This window comes from Nicotiana tomentosiformis, chromosome 8 (genome assembly GCF_000390325.3).
Source record: "Nicotiana tomentosiformis chromosome 8, ASM39032v3, whole genome shotgun sequence".
NCBI lineage: Eukaryota > Viridiplantae > Streptophyta > Magnoliopsida > Solanales > Solanaceae > Nicotiana > Nicotiana tomentosiformis.
In genome coordinates, this window is record NC_090819.1 from 110004183 (window position 1) to 110025066 (window position 20884).

Consider the following 20884-nt stretch of genomic DNA (forward strand, 5'->3'; position numbering starts at 1 on the left):
ATGCATGTTTTACCTCGAACTGGGGCCTTCTCTTTTGTTTTACCGGGCAGTCGATGTGTAGTGATCTATGGTGGGATCCCTATCATATATAGGTAGGATCAAGCAAAATAATCCATATTATTGATAAAAAATTTAATGAGTTTTTCCCTGAGCTCGGGGGTTAACCCCGTACCCAGGTATACCTTTCGATCGGGTAAATGCTCGATCAGTATGACTTGCTCTAGCTCTTCAACGTCGATTTGGTGGCGTCAGAATCCACGGGGATTATGAAGGATCGAGGGATCCAGTAGTCAACGTCCTCGTCCGTTCCCTGCTTCTCCGACTGAGTCGAGGCTGGTGGTTGTGGTTGCTATTTAGCTTCCTGTTTTCCTTTGGACTCTGATCCCTTTATTGACGAAAGCACTGATACTGGTATTACTTCGTCGACCGCGAACATCTCTTTGGCAGCATATTGTTCTCCATACCCCATTTTTACTCCATCCGGTGTTGGGAACTTCAGTATTTGGTGAAGGGTTGAGGGGACCGCCCTCATGTTTTGAATCCAGGGTCTTCCGAGCAGTGTGTTGTATCTCATATCGCCCTCGATCATATGGAACTTTGTTTCTTGAATAGTTCCGGTTACACTTACTGGTAGGATGATTTCGCCTTTAGTTGTTTCACTCCCCATGTTGAAGCCATTGAGTATCCGAGTTGCGGGTATAATCTGATCTTGTAGGCCGAGCTGCTCTACGACCCTCGATCGAATAATATTGGCCGAGCTTCCTGGATCAATTAAAACACATTTAATCTGAATTCTATTCATAAGGATAGAGATTACTAAAGCATCATTGTGGGGTTCTGAGATCCCTTCTGCTTCCTCATCATTGAATGATAAAGTGCCTTCTGGCACATAGTCTCGAGTTCATTTTTCCCTGGTGATTGATACTTTAGTGCATTTGAACACGGGCCCTTGTGGAATATCGAACCCACTAACGATCATGTGAATCACGTGTTGTGGTTCTTCCTGCTCATTTTTCCTATTCGCATCCCTGTCTTTGAAATGGTTCTTAGCTCGGTCGCTCAAGAATTCTCGAAGGTAACCCTCGTTGAATAGACGTGCCACCTCCTCCCTTAGTTGTCTGCAATCTTCGGTTCTATGACCATGTGTACCATGGTATTTGCATATTTGATTGGGGTTTCTTTGGGATGGATCGGTTTGTAGGGGTCTGGCCATCTAGTAACTTTGATTCTCCCAATGGCTAACACAATACCTGATGCGTCGATGCTGAAGTTGTATTCTGATAACTGTGGTGCTTCTGTGGGATCAGCATGTTTATCGAAGCCACTTTTTCTCATGAGCCATCGAGAGATCTGTCAATGATCGTTCCTTCGATTATTTTGGATGGGATTGCGTCCTGGGCTGTGTTTCTACGATCTACGTTGTATGGTTAATACCGATCTCTGTTCGACCTGGGTTCTCTGTCTATATCCCTTTGAGTTCTGCCGAATTGCCTGTTTGGATAAACGGAACCGGAAGGGGTCCCCAAGTGATCATCCTCGACCCTGATCTTTGACTGGTACCGATTATGTACATCGGCCCAAGTTACCACTAGATATTCAATTAAATTCTGCTTTAGTTGTCGTGATGCCACCGAACTTCGTTCGTTCAAACCCTGTGTAAAGGCTTGAACAGCTTAATCGTCTGTGACCGGTGGTAGTTCCATGCGTTCCATCTGGAACCGAGATGCGAATTCCCTCAACATTTCGTTGTCTTTTTGTTTCACCTTGAAGAGGTCCGACTTCCTAGTTGTAACCTTTATTGCTCCGGCATGTGCCTTTACGAAGGAGTCTGCAAGCATGGCAAAGGAATCGATAGAATTAGGCGGCAAATTGTGGTACCATATCATTGCTCCTTTCGACAAGGTTTCTCCAAATTTCTTCAGTAAAACAGATTCAATCTCATCATCTTCCAAGTCATTCCCTTTTATTGCGCATGTATAAGAAGTGACATGCTCATTAGGGTCGGTGGTCCCATTATACTTGGGAATTTCTGGCATTCAAAATTTTTTCGGAATGGGTTTCAGAGCCGCACTTGGAGGGAAAGGCTTCTGTACGAATTTCTTTGAATCCATGCCCTTTAGAATCGGCAGTGCCCCCGGTATTTGGTCAACTCGGGAGTTGTATGTCTCTACTTTCTTGTCATTTGCCTCGATTTTCTTTTCTCCCGATTCAAACTATTTAGTGAGCTCTTCGAGCATTTTTATTATGGCGGGTCAGTCCTCGATTCGTTGGTGTTCGACCTTTCCGGCACAGGCTCGGTCCTATGGACGACTTCTGGTTTGATCCTACTCGGTGTTCGGTGCTGATTTTTTAGTTGTGCTATAATGGCTTGTTGAGCTTGTAATATTTTGAATATCAATTGGAGGCTAACTCCACCATCTTCTCCGCCCTGTGTACCTCGACCACCTGATCGAACTTCCCTGCATATGCTACCTTCGGGATCAACGCCCAAATTTGCATTTAGGGCGACATGTGAACTGATATCGACGGGATTTGCAATTGGTACTCCCTTGAGGTCAGCCTGAGGCTCCTCGATTCCTGGGGCGACTATATTGTCATTTTTCCGTGAAATCCAAGATCGTTGTCACCGTTTGTAGGCGCTGCTTGTGAGTTTGACATGTTTATCCTAAAAACAAAGATTCTTATGAGAACAAGTGTAAAGCAGTTTGTGTTATCGGAATCAGTATTAAGCAATCACTATTATCCTTAGCCCCAAAGCGGGCGCCAAACTGTTTATCCTTAAAATTGGATAACAATTGACCATATAATGTGGTTCTAAGGACACGTGACTTTACTCAATACCAATTGATAAATATGAAGATTAATAACATAAATGAACTATAAATTAAAGCGAACCAGTTTTGAAACAGGATTCAACCCTCGAGCTAGGGTCCCCTCGAACCGATTGATACCAAAACAGTTATAAATAAAGCAAGTTGATGAACAAGAAAGTATAAGCGCGTTATATTGGCTTTTTTATGCGAGAACAATGTGTCCTTACAAATGGTTAATACTCTCCTTTATATAGTAGAGGAATTCTACTTATGGTATAACTCTAATTACAGAAGAAAATCACATGATTAGCTAATTAACCGTTCCTAATTTGATTTGTTCCGAGATTTTCGCCATGATCTTCGACCAGTCACAGATATTTCATCTTTCTGTTATTATGTTATCTTTGATCTTGATCGATGCCTTTCTTATTCGGTCTCGATCGTTGCTGGCCTCGATCTCGACAAGTATTTTGAATCCCGAACTTGGTACTTTTTCCTCGTACCTTGGTCTGATCCACTACGGGGCCGACCTTCGATGCAGCTCCCTGGTCCCGGTCAAATAAAAAAATTGGGTGGGCTCGATTTTAACCGTATACAATTATATTATGTGTAATTAAGAGTTTATCGCAGTGCTCACATAATCAAGAAGAAAGAATAGTGTCTTGGTTTTTTCTTTTGAAATATCATTGTAAACATTAAAAGAATCAGTTGAGAAAATTGTCTCTTGTGCCTACTTACAATTTAAAAAAATAAAAATTACCATGCAAAGATGTTTTATATGTTATTTTCGGGTCTCTTATGTGTAAAATACAATCGCATGTAAAAAGGACATAAAACTACAAACAAATCTGTAAAAAGCTACAGATTACTTAATAGATATAGAGTAGTACTTAGTTAATTACATAATTAATTAGCTAAGGACTATGTTAGAAGATAGTTAAGTTAGCTAGTTAGTGAGTTGTATAAATAGGCATGTATATACACATTGTAATTAAGATTGAAGAAATGAAATTGAGATTTTTTCTCTCCTTCTCTCTGTAACCGACTCAAACTCTCACTCTCTAACCCAACTCTATTTTCCCTTTTAACATGGTATCAGAGCCACCGATCGGTGGAATTTTGAGCTGAAGAATGAGCAATTGAGAACAATCGGTGAGCAGAGAATGATTTTCGGAGCACAGCAAACCCTAATTTCTGCCATTGTTGTGTTGTTCAAAGCTTTTTCTTTCTTCATAAGTTTTTTTGGTGTTTTTTTCTTTTCTGACCCAAAAGTTAGTTCAATTTATGGAATCTTAAGCTCTTTGTAGCTGCAATTGCAAATCGCTTTGCACAAATTTCGACTAACACTGAAGATTCAGCACCTACAGCTGGAGATTCGATCGAACGATTCACCGACATTCACCCAAGTAATCCTCTGTATCTACATCCATCTGATACTCTAGGTTGTATCCTAATCCCTCAACAGTTAACTGGTATAGAAAATTACATTGCATGGAGTAATTCTACGAAGGTTGCATTGTTAGCAAAAAATAAACTAGGGTTTATTGATGGTAGCTGTCGTAAGGAACATTATAGAGGAGACCTAGTACATGAATGGGATAGGTGCAATACTTTTGTCCTGTCATGGATCACCAATTCAGTATCAAGGGAACTAGGAAATGGATTGATGTATTCATCTAATGCTCATAAGGTTTGGATGGACTTGAAAGAGCGTTTTGATAAAAGAAATCTTACACGAGTTTATCAGCTACATATGGAAATCTACACAATGACACAGGGAACTTCTACTATATCTGAGTACTTCTCTAAGATGCGTAACATTTGGGATAAATACCTTTCATTAGTTCCACTGCTTGGGAGTGACAAGGCTTATGAAATCATATGGAATAACAGAAGTTAATGCAATTTTTAATGGGCTTAAATGAGACTTATGCACAGTCACGCAGCCAGATTTTGATGACAGTTCCAAGTCCATCATTGAACAAAGCCTACAATATGCTCATGCAAGATGAAAGCCAACGAATGAAGTCAAATATGATAACACCGTGTGCTCAGCCATTACCAAACCTGGATTTGAATGATCCTACAGCTCTTGCTGCTATGCAGAACAACATGTTTAAGAAACCAAACGGATTATACTGTGATTATTGCAATATGAAAGGACATAAAAGGGAGAATTGCTACAAATTGGTTGGGTATCCACCTAATTTTAAGGCTAACAGGAAGAAAAGTTTTGAGAGGCCATAACAGTTTGGAACTAATAACAAAGGACTTTCAATCAGCAGTGCCAATTACTTGGGGCACTCAGATACATCATGCTCCAATAGTCCTGCTCAGCCATCTACTCATTACATGCCAATGCCTACTTTCACTCCTGAACAACATCAACAGATCCTACAGCTGATCAATAAGACAGTACCCTCACAGGAAGAAGTTGCTAATATGGCAGATATATCTAATTGCTCTAATGTTAGTTTATCTGAAGGCACTGAATTCATTCCATGGGTGGTTGACACAGGGGCAACAAATCATATGGTTTCTAGCTTGAATATTTTGCTAAATCTTGAACTAATTACACCTAATGCCAACAAAATTCATTTACCAAATGGTCATGTGACCTCTGTTACACATGTTGGTTCAGTTTTACTGTTTAATGATGAACTAACAAATGTCCTCTATGTTCCTCTTTTCAAATATAATCTTTTGTCTATCTCAAAACTGACCAAACAACTGCAATGTTGTGTGGATTTTTATCCTGATTTCTGCATCTTCCAAGATCTTTGCACTAGCAAGGTGAAGGGGATTGGTAAGGAGAAGGATGGTCTATACTTACTTCAACCTACCAAGAAGCTATCACCTGTCAAAGCACATGTTCCCTGTACTCCAGTCTTCCCTGTATCTTCACAACATTGCTTCTCTTCTGCTCAATCTCATCAATTCTCAGTGTGGCACTAGAGATTTGGTCATGCACCAGCTGCTGTTCTTCAAAAACTTCCTTTCTTACAAAGTCATTTGTTCAATAAAGAGTCTTTGTCTTGTACAATTTGTCCTTTGGTAAGACAAACTAGGTTTCCATTTCCTACTAGTACTTCTAAAGTTGTCTCTCCTTTTGAACTTGTACATATGGATGTGTGGGGTCCATATAGACAATGTACTTACAACGGTTATAGATATTTTCTTACTATTGTTTATGACTATTCTAGAATGACTTGGGTTTATTTGATGAGAATGAAAAGTGATGTCATTGTTTTACTCAGAAATTTCTTTGCCTTGATTAAAATTCAGTTTTCTGCTTCTATCAAGACCATTAGATCAGACAATAGACTTGAACTTTGCAATTCTCAATGTAACACTCTTTTTACTTCTCTTGGAGTGGTGCATCAAAGTTCATATGTTCATACCCCTCAACAGAATGGGGTAGCTGAGAGAAAATACAGGCACTTGCTTGAGATGGCAATGGCACTCAGGTTTCAAGCTAATGCACCTCTAAAGTTCTGGATTCAGGCTATGAAGCTTGAGATTGAGGCCCTCACTGACAATCATACATGGTAAGTGGTCGATTTGCCTACAGGTAAAATACCCATTGGATGTAAGTGGGTGTATAAGGTGAAGTATAAGGCAAATGGTAGTGTTGAAAGGTATAAGGCCAGATTAGTGGCCAAAGACTTTACCCAACATGAGGGTCTGGATTACCATGGCACCTTCTCTCCTGTAGTGAAGATTGTGACTGTCAGATGTGTTGTGTCTTTGGCTGCTCAGCATAATTGGCCACTCTACCAGATGGATGTCTACAATGCCTTCCTTCAGGGATACTTGTTTGAGGAAGTCTACATGTCCTTGCCACAGGGATTTAGTAGCCAGGGGAGAATAAGGTTTGCAAGCTCCTCAAATCACTATATGGCCTCAAACAAGCAAGTAGGCAATGGAATTTGAAGCTTACCACTGCTCTTATCAATTCAGATTTTACTCAAAGCAAGTTAGATTATTCCCTATTTACTAAAAGGTAGGATACACACATTGTCATAATATTAGTGTATGTTGATGACTTGCTTATTACTGGTAGTGACATCAAGCTGATACAAGAGGCCAAGCACATCCTTAATAACAACTTCAAAATGAAAGACTCGGGTGAGTTGAAGTATTTCTTGGGAAGAGTTTGCCAAGTCATCCAAAGGCATACTCATGAACCAGAGAAAATATGCTCTAGAGTTGATATCAGAATATGGCTTAGGGGGAGGAAAGCCAGCTATAACCCCTTTGGAGCAGAATCAGAAGTTCACTAGTTTGGAGTATGACAAATTGTTTGAACTTGACACTGATAAAGAGATGGAAGATAGAAGACCTTATCAGAGGTTGATGGGAAGACTACTCTACCTGGCAATCACACGACCAGACATATCCTTTGCAGTCCAAACATTGAGTCAGTTTATGCATGCTCTAAAAGAGTCACACTATGAAGCTGCATTAAGGGTGGTTAAATATCTGAAAAGCCAGCCAGGCCTAGGACTTCTGATGAGCAACAACAAGTCCAGGAAGATCACTGCCTTTTGTGATGTTGATTGGGTATCTTGTATGGTGTCTAGAAAGTCTGTCACTGGGATTGCATAAAGCTGGGAGAATCACTAATTTCCTGGAGGTCCAAGAAGCAGAGCACAGAATCAAGAAGCTCAGGTGAGGCTGAGTATAGGAGTATGGCAACCACAGTAGTAGAGCTGGTTTGGTTGCATGGGCTGTTGGAGGAACTGGGAATGGAGGTTGATCTACCAATGGAGTTATTTTGTGATAACAAGGCAACTCTTCAAATAACATCGCATCCCATGTACCATGAGCGTATCAAACACATAGAGATAGACTGTCATTTCATTCGGGAAAAACTGCATCAGGGGTCAAGACAGAACATGTTGCCAGCAAAGAGCAAGTTACAGACATTCTATCTAAGGTTTTGGGAAACAACTGCACAGTGAAATGTTATGCAAGTTGGGGATGATCAATGTATTTCATCACCCCACTTGAGGGGGAGTGTAGAAAATATTAGTAGTTGTGATAGTTGTACTTAATGGATATAGAGTAGTACTTAGTTAGTTACATAATTAGTTAGCTAAGGACTATGTTAGAAGATAGTTAAGTTAGCTAGCTAGTGAGTTGTATAAATAGGCATATATATACACATTGTAATTAAGATTGAAGAAATGAAATTGAGATTTTCTCTCTCTTTCTCTTTGTAACCGACTCAAGCTCTCACTCTCTAACCCAGCTCCATTTCCCCTTTTAACAATATTCAATTGTCATATTGCCAATCATCGCGCTTAACGTTAAATATATTAACTTTGGTCATAATAATTGTATAATATGACACTTCTAAGATAAAACTCACTGATGATTTCGAGGGATTCAAAAACACTTTTTTATTGCAGTTCAAAATAACTAATACGCAACTCTTCGGGTTTGCCCAGTTGGTTTGGAGGGTGGTTATCCATACAGATGACTTGGGATCTAATCCCCCCTCAATATCTTCTGAGTTGAACCTGTCGCACAGGGCTTGCCTAGTGCAGTTTACATCCCCTGTGTGGTTTGTAGGCTATTACACAGGGGGAGGTTTACCCAGTGCGCACAAAGTGTGCTCACCACAGAGTGCTCACCCGAAGAGCAGAAGCTGTATCAAAGATTGTAGCGACCGCGAGTTTCCCCTCTTATCAAAAAAAAAATAACTAATACGCTATGAAACTTTTAGTAGACCTACAATAATTGTGATTTTAGGTAGCATTCAAAGCTAAAAACCAACAAAGAGCTCCTCCGTGGACTAGGCTTGAAACCTAGATGGTGCATATTGGAGATTTGAGGTAAAAAGGAAGAAAAAAAGAGGATCGCAAATTATATTATGTTGCAGAAAACTCAGCAACGTTCTCATACACAAATCCGTGAAAATGCAAGACAGACAAAAATCCTGGTACTTTTAACATTAACCTATGGACTAACAATCTGAAACCTAAATTATCCACATGCGCTTTGTATATAGCATGTGACTTCTACGTAGTTTTCTCCAGAGAAAGGGCATTCGTCAAGACTAATCTATAATTCGTCCTTCGCATCAGAATCATCTTTGGCAGCAGCTTCCTTGTCATCAGTTTCAGCTTCAGGTTCCTCAATATCCTCTTCTTCCTCGACTGTTGCATCAGGGCTGACATTTAAACTGCTCTTAACTGAGCTGTAGATGCGGGAGGCAAAATCCTTTGGGTCATTGAGCAGGAAACCACTCTCCAGTAATGCTGTCTGGTACATCAGCTGAGCCGTTTGCTTCACGCTCTCATCCTGTAAACCAAGTTAATGAAATTAGTAACAGTTAGCCATTTCTATAACATTTATCGTTTGATCACATGTGTAGAGATAAAATCAAGTGTACCTCAGGGTCCTTGATTACTCTATCCCGAAGCTCCTTGATAATTGGGTGCCTAGGGTTGATCTCAAGCACCCTTTTCCCCCGCATATACGCCTGCTTGTTTGCATCTGACAGAGTTTGTGACTGCATGATTCTTTCCATATTGGCACTCCAACCGTATTTCGATGTCACAACTACACAAGGGGTGTCGGCCAAACGGTTACTAATCTTGACATCGTCTACATTGTCACTAGCAAGAGCACCCTTCCACCATTTGGTTAGCTCCTTAAATGACTCCTTGAGCTCTTTGGCTTTTGAATCCTTGCCCAGTTTCAGGCCCTCTTTGGATACATTTTGGAACTTATTGTCTTCATAGTCCATAAGGTACTGCATCAGGTATTCATCTACGGGATCCGTGAAGAAAATTACCTAAACAAGGGAAACTTAGCAAATGAATCTTTAGAGCAGACATGATAAATGCATTTATAAGAGAATTTAAATATCAAAGACAAGGAACATAGTCAAACTCACAATGCAAGAAAAGATGACTAATACTTTCTGTTAAAATAAACTACTATTTTGTTATGCAGCTTTCCCATGCAATCTTAAGAAAGACTCATACCTCATAATTTTTCTTAGTTAGCCTCTCAAGGAATGGTGATTTCTCCAACTGCTCTTTGCTAGCTCCAGTTATATAGAAGATATCCTTCTGTCCAGCCTTCATCCTTGAGATGTACTGATCTAGGGAAGTTAGTTTACCATCTGATTTTGAGCTGTAAACGAGAAAATATTAAGACGACAAGGGATCAGTCACCCTGATTTGACTTAACAATCTCATCAAAGAATTACTCTTAAGACACAGAGCATACGTCTCAAATCGGAGGAGCTTAGCCAAGCGATTTCTGTTAGTTGCATCTTCTATGATACCAAGTTTTACTGACTTTCCAAATTCATTCCAAAACTTTGTGTATTGACCTTTCTTCTCGTTGTCTGCACTGGATTCTTCGACATCTGTAACGTCATGAGAAACTCAGAAAAGAGGAAATGAGAAATTCAATCTCTTAGGCAATGGATTGTTCAGAGATATAAACTAACCTTTCTTATCCTTGTCGTTAGATTCATCAGGATCCTCATCAGCAATCTTGCGTATCATGTCAAGGGCCTTGCGGATGAGTTTCTTCTTAATTGTCTTCAAGCTGCTGTGCTGCTGAAGCATTTCTCTTGAGACATTGAGGGGTAAGGTGTCAGAATCAACAAGACCCTAGCATAATGTCAAACAAAATGGCGTTAGAAACTCTTGGCCCATACGTAATATAAACAGTGAAGTTCTAGAGTAACAAGAACTACCATTAGGAAACTCAAGTACTTGGGCAGCAATTCGTCAAATTCATCAGAGATAAAGACCCGTCTGACATATAACTTCAAGTTGGATTTCTTGGAGTTGTAGTAGCTTTCATATAAATCTTGAGGAGCCTTAGGAGGGACAAACAGTACAGCCTTGAACTCAACATCACCTTCAGCATTAAAGTGACTCCAAGCAAAGGGCTTCTCATCACTGAAGTCCTGGCAAAATAATACAAGAATTTAGCAAATGATAAGAGAGTTCACAAAAGTTTTCTACTCTTCTCACTGCATTTCAAGTGGAAGAAAGTATGTAAGTAGCAATTTACCTTTGCAAGTGAGTGATAGAATTTCGTATACTCTTCCTCTGTCACCTCCTTTGGATTCCGAAGCCATATAGCTTTCACATCATTCAAAAGCTCCCACTCATAAGTGGTTTCCTTCACTTTCTTAGTTTTAGGCTTTTTCTCATCTTCTGGCTTCTCAGAATCATCTTCATCTCCTTCTTCTTCAGAAGGGCTGGTTTCAGCTGTTCACAACATTGAAAGACTATGAGGTCGCATAAGATTAAAAGATGAGGGGGTAAACTTTAATTCATCTAGCAACCTACCACACCCCCCACACCCCCAAAACCTCAAACAATTTCTCCGAGCAGGGAACAGGTCTTAAAATATGCATTAAACACATTCACTACAAGTTCCGACTTCGTTAACACTGAATAAACTTGGCAAGCCAAGTAGGATGAATCACGCATACATGTTTCCTCTTCATCACTTGACTCGTCTCCATCGACAGGAACCTCCTTCTCAACCTCTTTGCTTGCCCAAAGATTTATAGGGAAGTTGATGAATTCAGAGTATTTCTTCACCAGGTCCTGAATACAAGGTAACCCATGCATTAAGCAATGTAGAGAACCTCAACAGAAGCTTCAGAAACATAATATTATTTTAGAAACAGAAAGTATGTCCATAGAAACTCTTATTTTCAATTTAATCTGGTAACTTGAACTGGAAAATAATCAAATTTGGAGTAGAGAATATTCAGGATAGATGCTGATGACAAGTACCAAAATGTAAGAATCCAAAAACTTAGTCAACAGAACAACAATTTGGGCTTTTTTTTCTAACTACAAAAATTTACGGTACCTCCACACAGACACACAAGCACAAGATTGAATATGCTAAAACAGAAACAGCCCAAATATCACAGACTTTTACTTTTAGTTAGCAATTCATCCATAAGCTTAATCATCTCATTCTCAACCACTGTAATACAAGACTTATGGAATATCAAGTAATTGGTCCTGTTGTTTCTTCTGTTAGACTGCACCCTTTCAATCAAAGGTCCAAATAATAAAATAATCCTAAGGGGGAGCAGAAAAATTCATATAAGAAAACAACCTAGAACTAGCTTCAAATCAATGGGTCACAAACGTTTGCAGCCCTTTTACTGCCCTGGTCTTCGTTATGTTCCTCAATTTTGGAAAGTATTTACTTCTAGTCTGCAATAGAATATAATCTAGCGGATGATGTGCGGGTTCAGTGAAGGAAGTGCTGCATAGTTGGGCTCATAGAAGTGGGAAGAAAGTCTAAGGACATGGAGTGTTGCCCCCTTAGCAATCATGTGGGTTATTTGGAAAGAGAGAAATAGAAAGGCATTTGAAGGAGTGGAACAAGAGTTTATAAAATTGCAAAGTAGTCTTTTGTTTCTAGTTTCTTTTTGGTGTGCTCATGAGGTCCCTAATTGTATATAAGATTGGATCTCGTTTGTTGAGAACCATATTTTGGTGTAGGTTCTCTTTTTTTGGTATACAGCTTGTACAAGGGGTTCCCCCAAATGTTAATAAAACTATTTACCTTATACAAAGGTCTAATGGATAATGTGGGACAAAAAGGAATTGATAAATCAATACCAAGGCACAAAAGGTTAAGATTGTTTATTTCCATTTATTTCAGCATTATAATATATTATTACCTACTATGCCAAAATCAATATTAGAATGAAAAATAAAAATTACTCTAAATGACTGGTGAAATATTAAAGTGTTGGCATGCACCAATTCATGATATATGAAAAGAGTCTCCTTGGGAAGTATCTATCAGACACACCTTCAGTTTGTACTCGTCCAAATATTCTCCTGCTTCATCTCTGAGGTGCAATCTAATTTCGGTTCCACGACCAAGAGGTTCATTCCATACATCCTCAGAAATGGCAAATGCCCCATCAGCCTTCGACTCCCAGACATATCTGAATGCAGAAATTTGTTAAATCACTAACAACATTCCCATTACATGAATTGTCATTAATCAACACATTCAAACAAGAACATACTGTTTGTCATCGTTATGCTTGCTGATGACCTCAACATAGTCAGCTACAAGATAGACCGAGTAAAACCCAACACCAAATTGTCCAATCAGATTAAGGTCTCCACTTGTCTGCATCTTCTCAACAAAGGCTGTTGAGCAATAACAAATTAGTGAACAGTAAAGAGAACACCACAAATCTCATATCCACCAGATAGATTACCTGAAGTTCCAGATTTAGCTATAGTTCCCAAGTTCTTTATTAAATCCTCCTTAGTCATTCCTATACCTCTGTCACGAATGGAAAGAATTTTCTTTTCTTTATCCAGTTTAATCTGCAATAAACAATACAATCATCAGAACAGCTTTTAAAAGAGCAACTTCCTGTACTAGCAACCAACAGAGTATACACAAACAACGGACACAAATCACCAACCTGGATCTCAAGCTCAGTGTTATCACCTTCCCCAAGTACTTCCTTGTCAGTAAGTGACAGGAACCTAATCTTGTCCAGCGCCTGAATTTAACAGCATATTAACTTAGAAGAAATCATTTGCAGATAATGTCGAACATCCCCAGAGACTTAAAAGTATGCTTACATCGGATGCATTCGAGATCAGCTCCCTCAAGAAGATGTCCTTGTTACTGTAAAGGGAGTTGATAATGATGTCCATAAGCCGAGAGACCTCAGCTTGGAACTCAAATTTCTCTGCATCAGCTCGGAGAGTTTTCCTTGACATAGACTCCGATTCCCTATAATGATATAGTACTCAGAGCAATGAACATACAAAGAAGCTGAAGGCAATGAATCAGAGCGAAACAAACTAAATGAATCAACGATTCGGAAACCTTTTAACGACATCAGAATCAGTGGATAAACCATGTGGAACAGCACCAAGCTTTTCCTCAACCTTTGGCGGATCTACAGGGGCGTCAGATTCAGCTTCCGCATTTGCTTGTATCCTCCGACCTAGTGAGTGGAAAAATCATGCTTCAGAATAAAGCAGTAATGTCCGTACTCCACTAAGCAATTCAATCAATCAATCAACTAAGTAATTCCTTAAATAATTATGGAAGCAATGTCTCAACGCAACACCGGACTAAAAAAGCCTCATAAACTCCAAGACTAATAAGGCAAATTTACTGCCCAATGCTCGATACGCAGTATTAGTTTATCATCTAAATAAACTATTTCAAAAATAACATTGCAGTCTTACATACATATAACAAGAAAATTCCATGAGATCTCAAAATTTACAGGAAGCTGAACATAATACCCTAGTTTACCTTGATCTGGAAGAAGGAAAAGAAGACATAACAGAAACAGAACGGAAGGGATCGTCCACTTCCTCATTTGTATTGGATTTCACTCTCAGACCTCAGCGGCTTTTGAAATTTTGCTTCTTTAAGTTGCGCCATTTCCATTGAGCGACTATATATAGTGAGCTCGTCGCCGTATGTGTCACCTAGGAGATTCATTTTCCTAATTGATCTCCTTTTTGCCAGCGTGGACGATCCAACGGTTAAGATGTGTGATTCTATACGTGGCGTGATTTTATTGGTTCCTGTCGCCTCTTGAGACGTGGAGAAAACTTTTGTTCTACAAGTCGACGCGAACGAAGACCTGGTTTCTATCTTCTGCGTTGAGGTTCATGGAATAGAATTACAGGGAATTACTTATCGTAGCAGCTACGTCTGAGAACCACGTGTTCTTCTTTCATTGGTAAGTACAAAAGATGTAAGGTGAGTGGTGACCATACATTATGCAGCGAAGTCAAGTCAATAGTTTTAACCTTCGAGCATTCCTTGTGAAAATATTTTTAACTAGAATGAAGTTCCATGCATAATTGTCTCAAACTATTTAAAGAATGACTTACAAAACAATTATCAAATGTTTGTTACAAACATTAATTGATAACTCGATAAACATGATAACTAACATGCTATAATAAGTTAAATTATACTAATAAAAGAAATATCTATACAGTCAATATTATATAACTTAAATCCTTTTAAATATTCAACTTATCATGATAGGATCAGTCTATCGATTTTTCAAAATTAAAGAGTAGAGTCATTTGTTATGTTTCTTTTGCATGAATTCAATCAAAGATGGAAGAAGTTGTAGAATCTGTTTGACCAAAAAATATATATCTTGGTTCAAATAATTTTTTATATATATATATATATATATGAGGATTAATCTTAGCTAACAATAATATCCAAATATGGAGTTCTTAAAGAAGCGATAAATATTGCGTGGATCTGGTTGGACAGCGGCAGTAATATACAATAAACGTTCTAGAAATCAGAAGCAATAATATAGCATTCAATAATAATGAATAGCAATAAATGGTATTTAAGTAAATAGAATGAATGATTCACCCAAGAAAGGATGGAATAAGTGGATGTTCTTTCTCACAATGATGAATGATAGACAATCCCTTGAATATTTGAGTTATTCTCGGATCTAGTGAAAAAGTATAGACAAGAATCTTAGTGAAAATGTGATGTTTGTATCTTAGCAAGTGAGATCTGATACTCTTTCTCAAGTCAAAGTGTGTATTTTTACAAATGAGTATCACATGTCCCCTATCATTGTCTCTTTTTCTATTTATATGGGATATATTCCTAAGAAACCCTAATAGTACAAGTGCATAGAATATCCACTAAATATTCTCTTTAATATCCTATCTTAAAAACTAGCTGTTACAGCTCTGTCAACGGTATTCGACCTCGGCCTCGACCCTTGTTGACACCTCGACTACGGCTCTCGTTGATTCTTCGACCACAGACTTCGCTGCTCCTTGGGCCATTTCGACAAACGACGACTTGGGAACTCTTCCCTTAGTACTATTTTTGGCTCAAATATTCTAAAGTCAGATTTTGACCCATACAGTTAGTCCCTCAGCTTATTGAGGCCGGCTTCAGGCGGGTTCGATGAGCGAATCTTGTTCGTTGTGGTCAAAATAATCGAGCGAGCTGTGCAGGTCATGGTGGTTACAGCAAACTGGCAACGTTGCCCTACGTGGGCTGCTCATTTCAAACGCTTCGATTTTCCCAGGCGATTTGTTGGAGTTATGATGTCCACGAGTTAGGATGACGTCATGACGTTATGCGTCATTTTGACGCATATTCCCGATGTGTTGCTTCGTTTCGCATGTGTCCTTTGATTGAACTTGTCGCTTCGGTTTCGGTGCCCAGTAATGATGAACCATTTTCGGTCTTGGTGGCAAGATCCTGAGGTATTTTGGTGTGATTTTGAAATTTTAAGTTTTCTGTTGTTTCGAAACCCTATGTTACTCTCTTGCTTTTTTTTTTTGCTTTAAACCTCTCCTCTCTGTTCCAGTGATTTGCATTGTTCCCAGTTCTTCATCGTTTGATACCTTTCTTTCTTTATCAAAACATGTCTAACATGCATTCTAAGTCTAGTGAGGGAAGTGATGTGATCCCTTTGGCGATGGTGTTTCCCCCTCACGAGGAGAATGTTCTTGCCGTTGTTAAGGATGGAAGCTTCCCGTTGGTGAAGGAGTAATTCCTCACAACCTTGATACTATATCTGATTTCTCCAAATTACCTGATACTGACCATGAAGCCTTTCGGTCAGTGATGACGGTGAAGGAATTGGGAGAGCTTAAGGCTAAGTCCTTCCCAATCACATCAAATTAATCCCGGCTGGGTGGGATACTGTGCAGGTCCACCGTCCTGGGTATTGTGCCTTCTACGCTACCCCTTCCAAGTCGGCTACACTCTCCCTCTCCTTCAGCCGGCGGAGGAATTATGTCATTATTACGGCGTTTGCCCAGCTCAGCTCGCATCATACCTTTATAAACTTATAAGGATACACATCAAATTTTTCGAGCTAGCCGAGGTCGAACTGATGCTTCGGCACTTGAATCTTCTCCACCGAGGAGGCAAGTTCTTGGTGGTGAAAATGGATGACAAAGCCAACCACCAATTTTGGTTCAACTTCTTCTTCGTCAGAATAGAGGACGTGGTGGCCAGTGTCGACGATTTTCCTGAAGCTTGGAATTGTGCTCGTAAGTAACTAATTTCCTTGTTTGTAGGTATTTGATTTTTCTCCCGTGCTTGGTCGTGGGCTTTGACCTCTTGTCCTTTTCTTGTGCAGCCGAAACTTCGCCTCCTCCTTTGGTCGAAGACATTTCTGACTGGGTTGATCGGCTCCTCCCTCACGTCGTATGGATCCATGAGTGGTCAGGTTTCTTTAAGAAGTTTGGGCCTGCTCTCCCTTCGACTGGTAAGTTCCTTTTATCACTCGTGTCTTAGTTCTTTTTGTCTTTTTGTTTACCTTTGCTGATCTTTCCTCTTCCCTGTGTTTTTCCTAGCTTCGGTCATGGGATCTTCGAAGAGGTCGAAAGCTCCCGCACCCTCGTTCCAAAAGAGGAAAGCTACTACGTCTTCGGCTCCCGCCCCTTCTTCGAGTGCGACTGCTTCTGTTCGTGCCCTGGTCCCTTCTTCGATTGCGGCTGCTTCTATTCATGCCCCGGTCCCTCTAGTGGCTGTATCTGAATCTATCCCTTCTTCAGTCGTGGAGACTTAGGCCGCGGAAACCTCGACTCCTCCCTTGTAATGTCTTATCGATGAGGACGAAGAGCCTTTGCTTGGTGATGGGGATTTGATGCCTTGTAAGAGGAGGGTCGTGGATGTCGTGGGGAGAGGTCGACGGCCACCGATGTGGGAGACTGAGGCTTTGTCCTTCTGGAGACGACCACATTGCATATCAGGGAGAGCCCAGAGGCTAGTCCCAAGACCATTTTCTTGGAGGATACGGATGTACGACCTGAGGGGGTTGCGGTCGAAGGTGTGGTGGGTCGTGACAACCCTGTTCTTCCAAGACACGAAGAGGCCTCGTCTTCCGTTGTTGCGGCGGACGTTGATGGTAAGCTAGAATCGTGCATTTTAGTCATAGTTTGCACTCTAATTACTGTATTTTACTTGTGTTTGAGCTTGAATATTAGTGTATTACACTTATATTATGTGTTTTATACCTTGTTAGGAAGTGATTTCGAGTTTAAAAAAATAATCGGGAGCTAAATTGAGCAAGTTGGGGCTTTGAAGTCCTAGTAAAAGCCAAGGGATTAAACGGGGATCGCATTCGGTGGTCGGGAGCCGAGCCTGGATGTCAAAACGCGAAGAAAAATTGTAACTATGTAAAACCTCCACTGTCGTGCCACATGAGGCGGTGCATGGAGCCGCGCTGTAGTGTAATTTTCCTACTGCCCGTAAGAACTTGCTCTCTTAACTTCCCCACTAGCGCCCCGCATGGGGTGGCGCAACGCGCGACACACCTATGTAATTTTCTCAGAGTATTTGTCCTGTTTTGACTTGGAAAAGGTAATTTCACCGGGTATAAATACACCAAAAAGACATTTTTAAAGGGACTTTTGACCTCTGAACCTTTGGGAGAGCACTGGAGGCTACAAGACACGGGATTTCATCATATTTTCATCAATTCAATACGGGAGTCTGGATTGTAAAGTTAGATTGATGCTTTCTTATTCTTTAATTATAATTGTGATGATTTCCTCCATGATTATGGAGTAGTTTACCTTAGGGTTTGACGGATATGAAGTTTTGATAAATATTTGTGGATTTTAACTCTAGTTCATGCTTGAATTCGTTTATGAAGTTTTGAATTGTTGCAACTTTATTCATCAGTTTATTTAATCGAAAGAGGAATATCTTGGTGATTATCTTTGCATTATTTTGTTTGATTTAATTCATTGATTCTCTTAAGTAATCGAAAGAGCTTGTTGAATTGTTGATTGAATCAAGTTAGGAGAATATACGAGAGACGTTTTCCTAAGGACCAACCCATTAATGCTAGCTTGCATACTTCACAATGCTTATATTAGTTCACCTCGTAGAGTTAAGATTTAATCGAGAGAGGAGTCTTCACTACACGTTCGAACAAATAATCGAGTGAATTCGTGAGAATCATTAAAATATTAGAGTGAACTAAACTAGAGTTAAATCCCAAATAGTTATCTTGCATATATCATGTCAAAACTTTTATTCCTCACATTTATAAGAACCCAACTCTACGAATCTCCCAATTCTTTATTGTTAATTACTTTATTTTAGTAGTTAAACTTAGTTTATAATCATTTAACTCAAGTGTTGATCCTCCTGAATAACAATTAAACCATAATTTACTTAAATATTATTTAAATTCAATCCCTATGAAGACGATATTATACTATACTATCTTTGATTAACGACCATCAATTTTGTGTTGTATTTTGCGCTCGTCAGACGTACCTCCTTCGACTGATGATATAAGTAAGGTTGTTGATGATGAGGATGTTGGATCTGATTCATACATGGATGCAGATAAGCTGAGGATGATCGACGAGGGGCTTACGCAGATTGAAGTGAGGTTGGAGGGGGGTTCGAGGACTACTACGATCTCGATGGACCGTAATCTTCTCGTGAATACCAAGTAGATTATCCTTTCCTTTGTCCCTCTCAGTTCTGAAGTTGAGGGTACGACCCTCAAGGATATGAATGACAATGACCTGTCGAATAACATTGCCGGCCTCGCCCTTCGGGTAAGTATATTCGATGTTAGTTATTTTTCCTTTGGTTTTGTTCTTTCACAGTCTCTAACTGCTTTTGTTCATTTTGTAGACGGTCGTCTTAGAAATTGAGAGTGCTCATAGGGAGCAGAGGCGTAAATATATCTATGTAAAGTTGAAGGACTAGTACTTCAGAGTCCTTGAGAAGTACCGGGAGCTTCGGTGTCAGCTTAGTGGGGGAGGCAATGTGCGTCGACTGAGGTGGGACTTGAAGGCCAGGGATGAGGAGCTGGTGTGGATGGTGGGGAAGTGCAGCGTCCTGGAGGGGATGTTGAGGAGAAAAAAGGAAGAGCTTGAGCTCAACAAGGGGGTCGAAGCCCAGTGCAGCGATCTCCAAGCTCAGGTGGTTGTGCTGCGTGCCCATCTTGAGGAGTGTCAATTCAGGGCGGAGGCTCTAAGTGGTGAGGTCACCGAGAAGGCAGAGCATTTAGAGAAGGCAGACTCCACTCGGTTGGAGGCTTTGAGGAAGGCAGAGTCTCTTGAGGTGGTGATCTAGACTCTCCGTTTTGAGCAAGAAAATGGCTAAGAAACGGCAAAGCTTAAAGAACAGCGGCTTGATGAGAGGATTTGAGAGTTGGAGAAAGAGACTTCTGGCCTCTACGATCGAGTTATTGCTCTTGAGGCCGAGAAGGCCCAATTACTGGCGCAACCGTCCTCTTCTTGTACTTCAGATTTTCCTAATGTTCCTCGGGAGAGTTATGAGGAGTGGATTCATGCCGAGGCCTAGTTAGATGTCTTTCGAGATTTACATGCAGCAGGATCTGTTTCTGAGGCTGCCCTCCAAGATGTTCGTGTTAAATCTCATGGAGCTCAAGTCACTTATGGGTAGGATCCCGTTATGCCTGAGGTTGGTGAGGACGAGGTGGATAAGGGTATAGACCGGCTCGAGGAGAATGCCTGGTATGACACTGCATATCCTGAGGGCGAAGGTGGTGATAGCGAGGGTATTAATTGCCAGGGTGGCGACGTTGTTGAAGGAGAAGTCGGCGAGGATGTTGAAGGTCGTGATGGTGGTGGCCAGGAGTCTTCTCTTTTGTTTTTTTTGTATATTTTTTGGCATCGTCTTCAAGAGCCTATTGTAAACAATTTTAAGTATGTGAAATATCAAAGTTGTTCCTTGCATTTTCTTCCTTTCATGTGGTTTATTTTCTATACTTGTGTATATTTTTGTTTATTTGTTGGGATATGGTTGATGGACGATAGGTGTTTGTTCGAAGGAGGTCGAACATAACCTTTCATTATATCGCAGTCGAGGGTCGGTAGGTGTTTGTTCGAGCGGGGTCGAACATAACCTTTCATTAAATTGCAATCGAGGGCCGGTAGATGTTTGTTTGAGCAGGGTCGAACATAACCTTTTATTAAATCGCGGCCGAAGAACTGTGGGTGTTTGTTCGATCGTAATCGAACATAACCTTAATGTGAAAAAGGTATGCTGGTAAGAGTAAAGTT

General features: G+C 40.2%; 2 protein-coding genes across 2 annotated transcripts; one reads left to right on the top strand and one right to left on the bottom strand.

The window, feature by feature from the left end:
• Positions 1-4724: 4724 nt before the first annotated feature.
• On the top strand, positions 4725-6746 carry LOC138897985 (uncharacterized). Its single transcript, XM_070184013.1, has 4 exons — positions 4725-5008; positions 5099-5708; positions 6099-6361; positions 6452-6746. The coding sequence occupies exons 1-4, from the start codon at positions 4725-4727 to the stop codon at positions 6744-6746; spliced, it is 1452 nt and encodes a 483-aa protein (XP_070040114.1).
• A 1908-nt stretch (positions 6747-8654) lies between these two features.
• On the bottom strand, positions 8655-14281 carry LOC104101244 (endoplasmin homolog). The gene is made up of 15 exons (XM_009608693.4): positions 14124-14281; positions 13686-13806; positions 13436-13589; positions 13273-13353; positions 13060-13171; positions 12862-12988; positions 12639-12777; positions 11287-11404; positions 10860-11059; positions 10537-10752; positions 10285-10450; positions 10059-10200; positions 9812-9962; positions 9214-9618; positions 8655-9122 (listed from the first exon to the last, which is right to left on the bottom strand). The coding sequence occupies exons 1-15, from the start codon at positions 14188-14190 to the stop codon at positions 8883-8885; spliced, it is 2439 nt and encodes an 812-aa protein (XP_009606988.1). The 5' UTR covers positions 14191-14281; the 3' UTR covers positions 8655-8882.
• Positions 14282-20884: the final 6603 nt, after the last annotated feature.

Bases quoted from the DNA above. Each gene is read 5' to 3' on its own strand.
- LOC138897985 (XM_070184013.1), top strand. From the start codon at position 4,725: ATGGGCTTAAATGAGACTTATGCACAGTCACGCAGCCAGATTTTGATG. The intron at 5,709-6,098 runs GTATCTTCACAA...ATTAAAATTCAG, and splicing joins CCTGTACTCCAGTCTTCCCT to TTTTCTGCTTCTATCAAGAC. The intron at 6,362-6,451 runs GTAAGTGGTCGA...TAGTGTTGAAAG, and splicing joins CTCACTGACAATCATACATG to GTATAAGGCCAGATTAGTGG.
- LOC104101244 (XM_009608693.4), bottom strand. From the start codon at position 14,190: ATGAGGAAGTGGACGATCCCTTCCGTTCTGTTTCTGTTATGTCTTCTT. The intron at 13,807-14,123 runs GTAAACTAGGGT...TCCACTCACTAG, and splicing joins TTTCCTTCTTCCAGATCAAG to GTCGGAGGATACAAGCAAAT. The intron at 13,172-13,272 runs GTTGGTGATTTG...TGTTTATTGCAG, and splicing joins ACACTGAGCTTGAGATCCAG to ATTAAACTGGATAAAGAAAA.